The sequence below is a fragment of the Clarias gariepinus genome, chromosome 3 (assembly GCF_024256425.1).
Source record: "Clarias gariepinus isolate MV-2021 ecotype Netherlands chromosome 3, CGAR_prim_01v2, whole genome shotgun sequence".
Lineage (NCBI taxonomy): Eukaryota > Metazoa > Chordata > Actinopteri > Siluriformes > Clariidae > Clarias > Clarias gariepinus.
Window position 1 is genome coordinate 36,232,785 of NC_071102.1, and position 13,783 is coordinate 36,246,567.

The 13,783-nt window shown below is 41.2% G+C and overlaps 2 protein-coding genes across 2 annotated transcripts; both read right to left on the reverse strand.

Annotated features, from left to right (window-relative positions):
• Window positions 1-9: 9 nt before the first annotated feature.
• On the reverse strand, window positions 10-5,092 carry prcc (proline rich mitotic checkpoint control factor). Its single transcript, XM_053491381.1, has 7 exons — window positions 4,567-5,092; window positions 3,737-3,784; window positions 3,096-3,575; window positions 2,766-2,858; window positions 2,256-2,402; window positions 1,969-2,034; window positions 10-1,230 (listed from the first exon to the last, which is right to left on the reverse strand). The coding sequence occupies exons 1-7, from the start codon at window positions 4,780-4,782 to the stop codon at window positions 1,144-1,146; spliced, it is 1,137 nt and encodes a 378-aa protein (XP_053347356.1). The 5' UTR covers window positions 4,783-5,092; the 3' UTR covers window positions 10-1,143.
• A 4,716-nt stretch (window positions 5,093-9,808) lies between these two features.
• mrpl24 (mitochondrial ribosomal protein L24) lies at window positions 9,809-11,795 on the reverse strand. Its single transcript, XM_053492957.1, has 6 exons — window positions 11,639-11,795; window positions 10,980-11,241; window positions 10,723-10,818; window positions 10,379-10,482; window positions 10,147-10,277; window positions 9,809-10,024 (listed from the first exon to the last, which is right to left on the reverse strand). The coding sequence occupies exons 2-6, from the start codon at window positions 11,160-11,162 to the stop codon at window positions 9,888-9,890; spliced, it is 651 nt and encodes a 216-aa protein (XP_053348932.1). The 5' UTR covers window positions 11,163-11,241; window positions 11,639-11,795; the 3' UTR covers window positions 9,809-9,887.
• Between the last annotated feature and the right edge of the window lie 1,988 nt (window positions 11,796-13,783).

The window sequence follows — 13,783 nt, forward strand, 5'->3', positions numbered from 1 at the left end:
TAAGACTTTTTTTTAACATGTAATGAATCTAGAATACACAAGTTTCACTTTTTAAATAAAACAAAAGTCTAGATACACTGTGTACGTGTGAACACACTCCCATAAAAAGTGTGAGGTAAGGAAAGCATTATACAGCAAGTAAAAGACGTACAAACAAGTTTCATTCCGCGAGCTCGTTCATACGTCGAATTTGTTCGTAAGTCCTACACACTGTTTAGGTACTAGGATACTAAAACTATTGGCTATACACAGCATATTATAGTACAGAATTCTATAGAATTCATGTTAAAAGAACAAGCAATGTCTGCCACCTTTCCACGTTACTCCATTCTCTCAACTTTTTCCACTTTTGTGGAACTGGAATGTTTGTATGTTGGGGAACAGAAATTCCTTATATAGATGTCCTTACAAAAATTAAAAACATTTTATCGTTCACACTTTCTCTTTATTGTACTGTTACTTCACTTAAGAAAAAAACCAAACAAAAATAAAGGGCTATACACAGTATTATTATTACACGCACACACACACACGGTGTTCATGCAGTTCACAGATTTGTTTTCTACAATCTCAAACATGAGAATTCTAAAGGAGTGATTTGGGCTAAAACTAAACATTCTCTCTCTCTCACTCTACTCCCTCCACATGTGTCTCGTCACAGTTATCATAATAACGTAGCTAACAGACGAGGGGGGAGGGGTGGACATGACCCAGCTCAGCATGCTGCACTGAATTCATATCTGTCCATCACTCCACACCAGCAGGATGGGGCGTGTTTATTAGACATGTAGGCGGAGTTTTGCATGATGACACGGAGCAGCACGCTGGACTGGAGAGCAGACGATCAGGTCCCTGTTAGAGCGGCGCAGAGTCAAGCACTCGGAACAAAATAACAGAGTATGGGTGTGGTCAAACTACACATATGAGCCTTGAGGTAAAAACACACACACACACACACACACACACACACACACACACAGACAAAGAAGCTGGGTGTTTCAGGTTCTGTTTCATTTTACCCCAGTGAAATTATTCATGGAGTTTTCCCTCAATCATCTTAACCAAACGTACACACAACAGATAAAATAAACAGACTGACAGACAGAGGGGGGGGGGGGGAGATGATGATTTGGTGGATCTCCTCTAGAAGCCGTATTTGGCCTGAGTTTGTCTGCGAGTGAGTTTATTCTCAGACCAGTTGTTCTTCAGCTCCAGCTCTCGCTCCTTAGCCTGATGAACACCAACACAACCATCATTTACACACACACACACACACACACACACACAATACTGCACATTAATAAATAGATAAAATAAATAATTGAGATTGATTAACATTATAGACAGACAGAAAAACACACAAATTCAGACCAACAGTGAGATAGACAGATATACAGACAGGCACAGTACAGGACAAATACAGTGAGACAGATGAGAGAAGAAAGAGGAAAAGACAGACAGATTAATCAGACTGACAGACAGGTGAATCAGACAGAACTGATCAAATCAGGTGAATCGAAAACACAGGCGAGACAGATAGATGAATCAGACAGACTTGTGAGACAGATGGACAGGTGAGACATGTGAAACAGACAAAGGAATCAGAAAGACAGATGAATCACACTGACAGACAGGCTGACGGGTGAGACAGACAGACAGACAGGCTGACGGGTGAGACAGACAGACAGACAGGCTGACGGGTGAGACAGACAGACAGACAGGCTGACGGGTGAGACAGACAGACAGACAGGCTGACGGGTGAGACAGACAGACAGACAGACAGGCTGACGGGTGAGACAGACAGACAGACAGGCTGACGGGTGAGACAGACAGACAGACAGACAGGCTGACGGGTGAGACAGACAGACAGACAGGCTGACGGGTGAGACAGACAGACAGACAGGCTGACGGGTAAGACAGACAGACAGACAGGCTGACGGGTGAGACAGGTGAGAGAGACAGACTGACCTGGTGAATCAGGTATGTGATCTGGTGTTTGCGCCGTTGCTGCCCCGTCGGCTGATCTCCTTTTTTCTATTAAAATAAATAAAAGCTGCTGTAAATCTGCTCAGAGACCAAAATCCATCACACTCGTTATCACACATGCAGAAAAGTAATAATACATGTTAAAAAAAAAAACATTAATATCAGTATAAAGCCTAAATCAGTAACCTAATGATAATCCAGTATAATAAATAAAGTTATTAAGATGTCTGCGCATGTGAGTGTGTGTGAGTGTGCGCGTGTGTTCTAACCTTACTAAAGGACCTGCGTGGCTCGGTCTCCTCCGTCATATTCTTCATCATCCACTGCTGATGGCCGCTGAGCTGATCATCACCTTTAATCTCCAGGAACTTGATCTCCTCCTTCCCTCGGTTCTGTTTCCCCTGCAGCCTGCAGAACTGAGGGGGTGGAGTGGGGGGGCAGACATGTCAAACACAAACACACACAGACACACACACAGACACACACACAGACACAGACACACACACAGACACACACACAGACACACACACAGACACACACACAGACACACACATCACATTAAATTAGAAACAAAAATTGAAGGACATAAAAAAAATCACTATCAAATATAAAAGAACTAGTTTAAGTGTAAACCGTCAGATTTTACACATCAACACCGCTTATGTCACAAACTGTGTGTGTGTGTGTTAAAAGTTCCAGTGGTTACTGTGTTTGTAGTCATTACACCGAGACCTGCTGTGACATTAGACTAAATAGAATCGGGCTCTGATCAGACTCACTGCTTCATCGTTGAACAGAGTGGAAGATTCTGGTTCCTCCTGCTCGCTCAGCCCAGAGTTCTGCTCCTGGTAAAACCCCTCGCTGTAGTACTCCTTTACATCACACACAGCAGAAGTCATCAACACTGAGCACTTTTACACACAATGTGTGTTTATAATCTCATCACAGAAGCACACCATTAGCTCCAGCTGGGTCTCTACTGCAGCTGTGAGGAACTAAAGAGTTCCTGTTCTGCACTACAAGAACCATCGGGTTACACAAAGCCTGGGGTGGTGACATGAGGTGACAGAGATCAGGTCTACCTAACAGTGTACATATTCTTGTCATACCTGAGCACTGGGTTTCTGATACTCTGAGGCCTGGTACTCGTGAGCGCCCCACACTGGCCTGGGCTGGGACTCTGCGCCGGAGCCGAAGTCGAGCGGGGCGTCCTCGGCGCTGGGAGGAGGAGGCTGGAGCACAGGAGCGTACAGCTGAGGTTCGGGAAACACCGGCGTGGCCGCTGTGGGTTCTGAAGAGCTTTCCGACAGAGAAAAGTAATTCTCAGGGGCGAGCTCGTCGTCGCTGCCGTCCTCGTCTGCCGCGATCTGCCGAGCAAACTGCAGAGAGGCTGACTTAGCTGCGGCTTTAATGGCCGACGGAGAGGGACTCGTCCCGGACATGCCCTGAGACGCCGACTTGGTCCCTTTAGCCTGGGCGGCAGGAGTGGGGCGCTTGGTCAGGGTGTGGGGCACCAGGGGGCGGTGCATTTCCTTCACACTCAGGTGTTTGGGTTGGGGCAGAAGAGACGACAGACCACCAGCACCACCCTGAAACATCAAAGTGAAGGGACGAGCCGATAGATCAGTTCTACACATATGCAACACACAGTCCTGCTCTCACAAGGACCTGCATTCGCTTCAGACATTTCACAGTGTGGTAAGGCACAGTGCACACACTTCACATTAACTACATCTCCAAAAGAACTCACCTGAGACCCCGCCCTCTTCTTCACAGGTTCAGCTTCATCCTCATCTGACTGCAAAAGGGAAAACACACCAAAGAAAAGTTACTCTCTAAAGTAAGAGTAAAAGAAAAGGAACTAAAGTAAAGGTAAAGTAAAGGTATCCTTTATAGTAAATGTGCTAAAATACAGATACTCTCTACAGTAAAATACTCTCTAAAGTAAACTAAGTATACTCTTTACTGTAAAGGTACTCTCTAAAATACAGATACTCTCTACAGTTGATTACAAAAGTAAAGTGAAGATACTAGAGTAAAAGTAAACATACTCTCCACAGTGAAGATACCCGCAGAAGTAACAGTCAATTGTCATTCTGTCTTTAAATTAAAGTGTGTGTTTCGGTAAGGCACTGTGCGGTTGGAGAGCCATCATATGCTAAATGGTTCTCATCACCATGGTGACGCTCAGGGGGGACAATGATGTAACTGATCAACCTGAACAAAACCGCAATTACAAAACTACTCCTAACATTAACGTGTGTAGATGACTGTTAGTGTTACATTCTTGTTATACGCGGGTCAATCAGACACACCAGACTGATTTATCTGTAGGAGCACAAACAGGCGCATAAACATCCCATGAGACACAGGAATTAAGTGAACACATGAAGCAAAAGATCAGACTCCGTGTGTGAGGGTAAGGACTTTACACACGTGTGTGTATGTGATTAGAAGGGTGACACACACAGTGTGTGAGATGGTGGACTCGGGTGATCTGAATCAGCTCAGAGAAGGTCTATGAGACATTTGACTGAGATCAAAGAGCTTTGTGTGTGTGTGTGTGTGTGTGTGTCTCACGCTGTCCGCGCGGATCTCCGGGACGCTGATCCTGACCGGCTCGGAGCGCTTCTTAGCCCGGGGCAGCTCGGGCTTCAGGCTTCCCGCTGCGGGCTCGGGGCGCTTCGGCGCGGGCAGAGAGGCGAACAAGCCGCCGGGTTTAGCCAAGCTGCGGGGCTCCGGACTCGGGTCATCGCGCTCGCTGTCGTCGCTGCTATCGTACGCCACTAACGACATGTTCCCCCCGGGGTCACACCCCCCTCCCCGCTCTCTCTAATCAGCGCTTTACTTATTAAACGCGCGCGCGCGCGCTCTCCGCCGCAACTAGCTAACCCTGATGCTAACTAACCTGCTAGCTAGCCGACTACCTGCTCAAACCTTATCTCCATAAACAAGATGCTCTGTCGTTTCATCATTCTTTCCAACCGATAAAACTCTAAACAAGCTAAGAAATAATATTCAAACCAGTTAACTGTATTTTGTTTTTCAAATTCGTAACTGGCTAACAGCTAATATGTCTCTGTAAACAAATACCGTTCTTCTTCTTCTGCTGCCAAGTAGCACCTTTTCCGGATACAAATCGCGCGAGATTTGTAACCGGAAAATGCGCTCATACCACCACACGGTAGGGAGGAGGAATTGCAGAATACGTTCCAATAAAGGGGACACAGAAAAATACCACAAACATGAATAAATAGATCACAGAAATTCGACACATGAACGCATTTAGTGTTAATCAGTTTTTTTGTAATTGTAATTTACAATTGTAATTTTTTTTTATAATGAATACTTGTTTGCTTACGTGTACTTGCGTGTGTAAGATGCTATATGTACTGTACATTAAATTCAAATCAAATTCAAATTCATTAAATATTAGAGATGGGGAAAAATTAATTCAGATAAATATTAGGTTTCTTTTGTGTACCGCAATTCATGTAAGAACAGGCAAGTTTATTTGTATAGGACATTTTATACACAATGGTAATTCAAGGTGTTTTACATAAAAGAAAAGAAAATAATCATGAAAAGAGATTATAAATAATTGCAGTAAAACTTTTACAATTATTTTAATTTAATTTAAAATAAAAACGCTTTAAAAACTACCTAAAATTTGATTTAGAGACTAGGATAGGATAAACATAAAATACATTGCAGTCAGTCCGGATGTAGCACAGTGCTCATTCAATAAATGCACAGCTAAACAGATGAGTTTTAAGTCTTGATTTAAATGTGACTAATGTTTTAACACATCTGATCTCTTCTGGAAGCTGGTTCCAAATGCGGGCAGCAAAATGGCTTAAAACCTTGTTTCGTGTGAACCCTTATTTCTACCTGACTTGATACTAATCATCTGAGTGGTCTGTTAGGTTTATATTCAATGAGCATATCTGCAATGTACAGTGGTGTGAAAAACTATTTGCCCCCTTCCTGATTTCTTATTCTTTTGCATGTTTGTCACACAAAAAGTTTCTGATCATCAAACACATTTAACTATTAGTCAAAGATAACACAAGTAAACACAAAATGCAGTTTTTAAATGATGGTTTTTATTATTTAGGGAGAAATAAAATCCAAACCTACATGGCCCTGTGTGAAAAAGTAATTGCCCCCTGAACCTAATAACTGGTTGGGCCACCCTTAGCAGCAATAACTGCAATCAAGTGTTTGTGATAACTTGCAATGAGTCTTTTACAGAGCTCTGGAGGAATTTTGGCCCACTCATCTTTGCAGAATTGTTGTAATTTAGCTTTATTTGAGAGTTTTCTAGCATGAACTGCCTTTTTAAGGTCATGCCACAACATCTCAATAGGATTCAGGTCAGGACTTTGACTAGGCCACTCCAAAGTCTTCATTTTGATTTTCTTCAGCCATTCAGAGGTGGATTTGCTGGTGTGTTTTGGGTCATTGTCCTGCTGCAGCACCCAAGATCGCTTCAGCTTGAGTTGACGAACAGATGGCCGGACATTCTCCTTCAGGATTTTTTGGTAGACAGTAGAATTCATGGTTCCATCTATCACAGCAAGCCTTCCAGGTCCTGAAGCAGCAAAACAACCCCAGACCATCACACTACCACCACCATATTTTACTGTTGGTATGATGTTCTTTTTCTGAAATGCTGTGTTACTTTTACGCCAGATGTAACGGGACACGCACCTTCCAAAAAGTTCAACTTTTGTCTCGTCGGTCCACAAGGTATTTTCCCAAAAGTCTTGGCAATCATTGAGATGTTTTTTTAGCAAAATTGAAACGAGCCTTAATGTTCTTTTTGCTCAAAAGTGGTTTGCGCCTTGGAAATCTGCCATGCAGGCCATTTTTGCCCAGTCTCTTTCTTATGGTGAAGTCATGAACACTGACCCTAATTGAGGCAAGTGAGGCCTGCAGTTCTTTAGATGTTGTCCTGGGGTCTTTTGTGGCCTCTCGGATGAGTTGTCTCTGCGCTCTCGTGGTAATTGTGGTCGGCCGGCCATTCCTGGGAAGGTTCACCACTGTTCCATGTTTTTGCCATTTAAGGATACTTCTCTGTGTCAGGTAGCTCCTATTTAAGTGATTTCTTGATTGAAACAGGTGTGGCAGTAATCAGGCCTGGGGGTGACTACAGAAATTGAACTCAGGTGTGATAAACCACAGTTAAGTTATTTTTTAACAAGGGGGGCAATTACTTTTTCACACAGGGCCATGTAGATTTGGAGTTTTTTTTCTCCCTTAATAACGTAAACCTTCATTTAAAAATGCATTTTGTGTTCAATTATGTTATCTTTGACTAATAGTTAAATGTGTTTGATGATCAGAAACATTTTGTGTGACAAACATGCAAAAGAATAAGAAATCAGGAAGGGGGCAAATAGTTTTTCACACCACTGTATTTAGGTCCTAAGCCATTAAGTGATTTATAAACGAGTACTTTAAAATCTATCCTAAATGTTACAGGAAGCCAGTGTAAGGACCTGAGGTCTGGTGTGATGTGCTCAGATTTTCTGGTTCTAGTCAGAATCCTGGCAGCAGCGTTCTGGATGAGCTGCAGCTGTCTAATGGTCTTCATGGGGAGGCCGGTGAGGAGACCATTACAATAATCCACCCTGCTGGACAAGTTTCTCGGAATCTTAATTGGAAACAAAACATCTAATTCTTGCAATGTTTTTAAAATGATAGTATGCTGATTTAGTTACTTTAGCTTGATTTTTTATTTTATGCATTCCCCTTCGGAGCTTCATCTTTGTTTCCAGACGATATGTGTACCGCCACATATAAAATCATAATAATTTCAATACAGTATAATAATTTCAATGCAGATTGCATCAGCACAGAGGTACTGTGATCATTTCGTATCGGCAGCTCCCTGGTAATTCCCATCCCTATTAAATATACTCAATTATCTCAATCATTTCGAGATATATTTTGTTTACAGTGGTGTGAAAAACTATTTGCCCCCTTCCTGATTTCTTATTCTTTTGCATGTTTGTCACACTTAAATGTTTCTGATCATCAAACACATTTAACTATTAGTCAAAGATAACACAAGTAAACACAAAATGCAGTTTTTAAATGATGGTTTTTATTATTTAGGGAGAAAAAAAATCCAAACTTACATGGCCCTGTGTGAAAAAGTAATTGCCCCCTGAACCTAATAACTGATTGGGCCACCCTTAGCAGCAATAACTGCAATCAAGCGTTTGCGATAACTTGCAACGAGTCTTTTACAGCGCTCTGGAGGAATTTTGGCCCACTCATCTTTGCAGAATTGTTGTAATTCAGCTTTATTTGAGAGTTTTCTAGCATGGACCGCCTTTTTAAGGTCATGCCACAACATCTTAATAGGATTCAGGTCAGGACTTTGACTAGGCCACTCCAAAGTCTTCATTTTGTTTTTCTTCAGCCATTCAGAGGTGGATTTGCTGGCGTGTTTTGGGTCATTGTCCTGCTGCAGCACCCAAGATCGCTTCAGCTTGAGTTGCCGAACAGATGGCCGGACATTCTCCTTCAGGATTTTTTGGTAGACAGTAGAATTCATGGTTCCATCTATCACAGCAAGCCATCCAGGTCCTGAAGCAGCAAAACAACCCCAGACCATCACACTACCACCCCCATATTTTACTGTTGGTATGGTGTTCTTTTTCTGAAATGCTGTGTTACTTTTACGCCAGATGTAACGGGACACGCACCTTCCAAAAAGTTCAACTTTTGTCTCGTCGGTCCACAAGGTATTTTCCCAAAAGTCTTGGCAATCATTGAGATGTTTTTTAGCAAAATTGAGACGAGCCTTGATGTTCTTTTTGCTTAAGTGGTTTGCGCCTTGGAAATCTGCCATGCAGGCCGTTTTTGCCCAGTCTCTTTCTTTTGGTGGAGTCGTGAACACTGACCTTAATTGAGGCAAGTGAGGCCTGCAGTTCTTTAGTTGTTGTCCTGGGGTCTTTTGTGGCCTCTCGGATGAGTTGTCTCTGCGCTCTTGGGGTAATTTTGGTCGGCTGGCCACTCCTGGGAAGGTTCACCACTGTTCCATGTTTTTGCCATTTGTGGATAATGGCTCTCACTGTGGTTCGCTGGAGTCCCAAGGCTTTGGAAATGGCTTTATAACCTTTACCAGCCTGATAGATCTCAATTACTTTTGTTCTCATTTTTTTCTGAATTTCTTTGGATCTTGGCATAATGTCTAGCTTTTGAGGTGCTTTTGGTCTACTTCTCTGTGTCAGGTAGCTCCTATTTAAGTGATTTTTTGATTGAAACAGGTGTGGCAGTAATCAGGCCTGGGGGTGACTACAGAAATTGAACTTTTAACTGTGATAAACCACAGTTAAGTTATTTTTTAACAAGGGGGGGCAATTACTTTTTCACACAGGGCCATGTAGATTTGGAGTTTTTTTTCTCCCTTAATAACATAATCTTCATTTAAAAACTGCATTTTGTGTTCAATTATGTTATCTTTGACTAATAGTTAACGGTTTTTGATGAGCAGAAACATTTAAGTGTGACAAACATGCAAAAGAATAAGAAATCAGGAAGGGGGCAAATAGTTTTTCACACCACTGTATGTATTTTTCTTTGTAAATTCACACACACACTTACACACACACATACATATTGTTTATATAAAAACTAAAGCTAAGTTTTCAAAGTATGTGTTTTGAGAAGAGGACACCTCTCCCATACATCTGTATGATTTTTTAAACTGGTCTGTTACTGGTCAAGGTATAAGATGAAGCCCAGGCTGGGTGTACGGATCCATACAGAGAACTGGTTATTGTCAGCGTTACAGGAAATCACACAGTTGTACAAACACATGTTTATTGCAGATCCGTGATGTCATTACAGTATACAGAGCACGCCGCTGTCCTCCAACGTATGTCTCAGTACCAGAAGCTTTTTCGGGGTCTCCTCGGTTCCTGGATGTTCATTTTCTCCATCACTTCCTCCTCCAGCGTCTTCAGTGATGGAGTGTACGTTTTTTCCAGCGCGTCCTCGGGAGACGTGTCTTTCGGTCCATCTGTAACACACACATGGCAGATTTCAGTACTTCCTGTTAAACTTACGGTGTCATGGTCACTGATTAAATAAAATAAGGTAAGAGTAATTATTAATTAAGCAGCTCGTCCCGTCCTCTCTCACCTTTCCACTGCTGTGGGATGATGCCGTCCTTCCTCTGGAAGACGGGTTTAGGGATGATCCGGCCCGTCCGGACCGACACCCGGACCTTTTCTCCATCCTCTGTGAACCTCCACTCCGTCTCTGTTGGCTTTCTGTTGTTGAGTAAAGTTGAATAAGACATAAGTAATTTATAATGCAGGTGATGATGATGATGATGATGATTATGAGAAAGATGCAGTGCATCAGGTCTGACCTGTCTGTGGGGTCGACCAGTGAGATGTTCTTCAGCAGCAGCGGAGCTTCACTCCCGATGTACGTCCCTCGGTAGTCTCCAGACTTACCAATGTACCTGTAGTGCTGAGGACGAGAAGAGGGAGGAGCAAGAGTCAGAATCATTGTAAAAGAAAAAGAAGGATGAGGATGGAGGTGAGGGAATAACACAGTCTCTTTCACACACTCTAGACCTCCAACACAGTGAGTGACAGAAGTATTGGCCCCTCCTCTCTGAGCTCTGTGAACGCCACGAACTATTATACAAACAATGCTGCACCTCAAAAAGGGTTACTTTACTAACGAACACTATTAAAGTGTGTGTACCGTGTTGAGGCCCTCGATGATGACCCAGTTCCGATGGCGGAAGACCTGAGTGACTTTTCCCTGTTTCCCTTTATCTTTACCTGAGAGGATCTCCACCTGCACAAAGAGAGACATTAACTCCTCACTAACAGCCCGAATAACACAGATACTCAGACAGACAGACAGTCTGTAGTATGCAGTGTGTATCCGCGTGCTTAGTTTTGTGGTGCATTAGTTATGATCTTCTGTACTGTAATATAAACGCGGCGACTCCTCACCATGTCTCCTCTGAACACACTCCACTCCTCAGGAGCGATCGGGTCCACGAACACCTTCCTCCTCCTCTTCCCCGGGGGGTTCAGCCTCCGTGCCGCAACGGTCCAGGGTCTGTTCGTCCCGTACCGGTAATCAAGGGGCAGCGCAGCCCTCGCCGCCATGGCGAGCAGAGACGTTAGACGCATGACTCACACAGACACACACACACACACACACTGAGATACACACACCTTCACTCAGATACACACATTCACACGGAGAGGTCTAAAAAAAAAAAAAAAAAAGAAAACAAAAACTGATCTTAGGTGAAATCTAAACACCCTTGTTCTGTTCTTGTATACACTTGGACTTTAGATGCATTTTTATCTCTAATTCTATATGTATTTTCACATTTAATTAAACAGGACACACAAACTTTATGTTGCATTTTAAGGCTTTTTATACACAAACTCTTTATAAACCATCACTGGGTTCAGAGAAGGAGTTAAATCACGTGTTAGACCGAATAAACCGCTTCAGACTGTTCAGGAATCTGTTTATATTATTAATAATTATGTTTATTCCGCGGTTATAACGCTGATATGTCCCTGCTCATCTCACTGTGTGTCCAAGCATCAGTTCCTTTACAGAGACATTCATTCAACATTTATTTTCTTCTTACCTGTCTTTAGTAACACCACCGCTAAATAAAAAATAAACCCAACATAATCTCCGAATTAACTCTTTAATATTCAGCTTTAAAACATGTAGAGTTATAAACCTAAACACACTGCTGCGGTCAAACGCACGTCCCCGAGACAACCACTATCACGCATGCGCACAAGGTGGGAGGAAAATACTTTACTTCCGGATTATACATACAGGAAGTTAGCTAATATAAAAGTCTAAAAAAAGAAAAGAAAAAGAAGTCTCAATGTTCATTTAATCATTAAGTAAATAAATATACTTTAGGGAGCGAGTAAATATGCAGAAATGTTTTACTTAATCTGCGTACCTATAATAATAATAATAATAATAATAATAATAATAATAATAATACAATTTAATTATATAAAAGTACTTATGATTTTACCGTTCTCGAACAGGAATTCAATGACTCAGATTTTCTCTAACTAAACAAGATATTGATAAAATTAGAACTAAGTATCTTATATTTCCGATGTCATCCAAAATGTAAAAAATCCATTATAAAATTGTCAACAATATCTAACTATCAAATGAGCTCTTAAGGAAAAGATTCGATGTGGATCACAATAATTGTATTTTTGCAAGGATAATAAAGAAAACACCGAACACTTATTTTTGTTTTTGATTTCTTTTCAGCTTTTTGGGATGATCTGCATGATTGGTTAATGACTTAAATACGTGCCCCCCCCCAAAATTATATTATTTTTGACATGTTGCTACCTGAGAATAAAGTTTACTTCCTTTGTAAACGTAAAACCCTAACGACCTTTTTTTTCTATCACAAGAGATCTACAAATGAATGGTTTTCATTCAGCAAAGCATATGTATAAGAAAATGGGATAAAACTCCTTAATATTTACTGTGAATTCAACATCATCACTTAAACGGACTCTCTGTTGATTTGTGGACTTGTTCCGTGCATTGTTTTGTTTGAATTACTCTAATTACTGAATGTTACAATGTCAAATTGTTTGTATTATAATATCAATAAAGCAAAAAAAAAAAAAAAAAACTACTTTTGCTACTTAACCAATCTGCACATGCAAAGACTGTTTCAAAGACTGTTTTATTAATTTTGTTGATTATGTACTGGGATTTTTTCGATGGAGATATTTACCTTTGATGGAGATATTACATATGCTACCGCAAAAGTTTTCCAATAAAAATGTTGTAATAAACAATTAAAGTAAGCACTAATTACTGTTATTACTGTTATACTACAAGTATCCGATTGAAATTCATCAATTTTCAATAGTCTAGTGCAAATCTATCAATTCACACTATAATGCCATTTTTTTCAAAGTGGAAAAATAATACACTTTCTCCGACATGAAGTGTACATTCCTTACAAGACAATTTAAAACAAACCTCCTGTTATAACGTGTAATTTACATTCTGTGGTGTTAGTGGCCATGTTAATGCATTATTAACTAATAAGCAATAAGAAGTTATTACACAAATAATTTTATTTACTCCTGACACACAAGTACTTGGTGTTTTTGTCCTGCCTGACTATGAATTTAACTTAAGGTTCTTTAAAAAGAGGTCCACCTCCAGGCTCTTCCAGAGATTTTGGTATAAATATGAAATTTAAGAAACATACCAATTTCAATTCAATTCAATTCAATTTTCAAGATTCAAGATTTTTTTTTTTTTTTTTTTAGAAAAGAAAAGAAAAGAAAATATTTGGAAGTGTGTATGTGTGAGAAAAATGTGTCTAGATAATAATGAAATGAATGAATGATGAATGAAATGTCTCTGATGAGCAAGCCAAGGGTGACGGCGACAGTGGCAAGGAAAAACTCCCTGAGATGGCAATAGGAAGAAACCTTGAGAGGAACCAGACTCAACAGGGAACCCATCCTCATCTGGGTGATAACAGATAGAAATAACATCAAGTGTGTTGTGCAGGTGAAAGTTCAATATATCAGAAGTTGTGTAGATTCAGTTCAGCAGTAGGTGCAGAGGGCAGATGGGGTCAGGATCACTGAAAGCACAGGAGCAGGATGTGTAGCTCCAGCCATCATAAAGCAGAATCTAGCTGGAGCAGGTCCTTCTCAAGATGCCTTAGAAACCTCGCAGGGTTGGCCAAACCTCGCAGCAACATGCTTTTATTGAT

What these genes read in the sequence shown, in the direction of transcription:
- prcc (XM_053491381.1), bottom strand. Translation starts at nt 4,782, where the DNA reads ATGTCGTTAGTGGCGTACGATAGCAGCGACGACAGCGAGCGCGATGAC. An exon ending in AGAAGAGGGCGGGGTCTCAG is followed by an intron (nt 3,576 to 3,736) that starts GTGAGTTCTTTT and finishes TTGATGTTTCAG; the next exon opens with GGTGGTGCTGGTGGTCTGTC. An exon ending in CTCTGTTCAACGATGAAGCA is followed by an intron (nt 2,403 to 2,765) that starts GTGAGTCTGATC and finishes CCACCCCCTCAG; the next exon opens with TTCTGCAGGCTGCAGGGGAA.
- mrpl24 (XM_053492957.1), bottom strand. Translation starts at nt 11,162, where the DNA reads ATGCGTCTAACGTCTCTGCTCGCCATGGCGGCGAGGGCTGCGCTGCCC. An exon ending in CTGGTCGACCCCACAGACAG is followed by an intron (nt 10,278 to 10,378) that starts GTCAGACCTGAT and finishes ACTCAACAACAG; the next exon opens with AAAGCCAACAGAGACGGAGT. An exon ending in CATCCCACAGCAGTGGAAAG is followed by an intron (nt 10,025 to 10,146) that starts GTGAGAGAGGAC and finishes TGTGTGTTACAG; the next exon opens with ATGGACCGAAAGACACGTCT.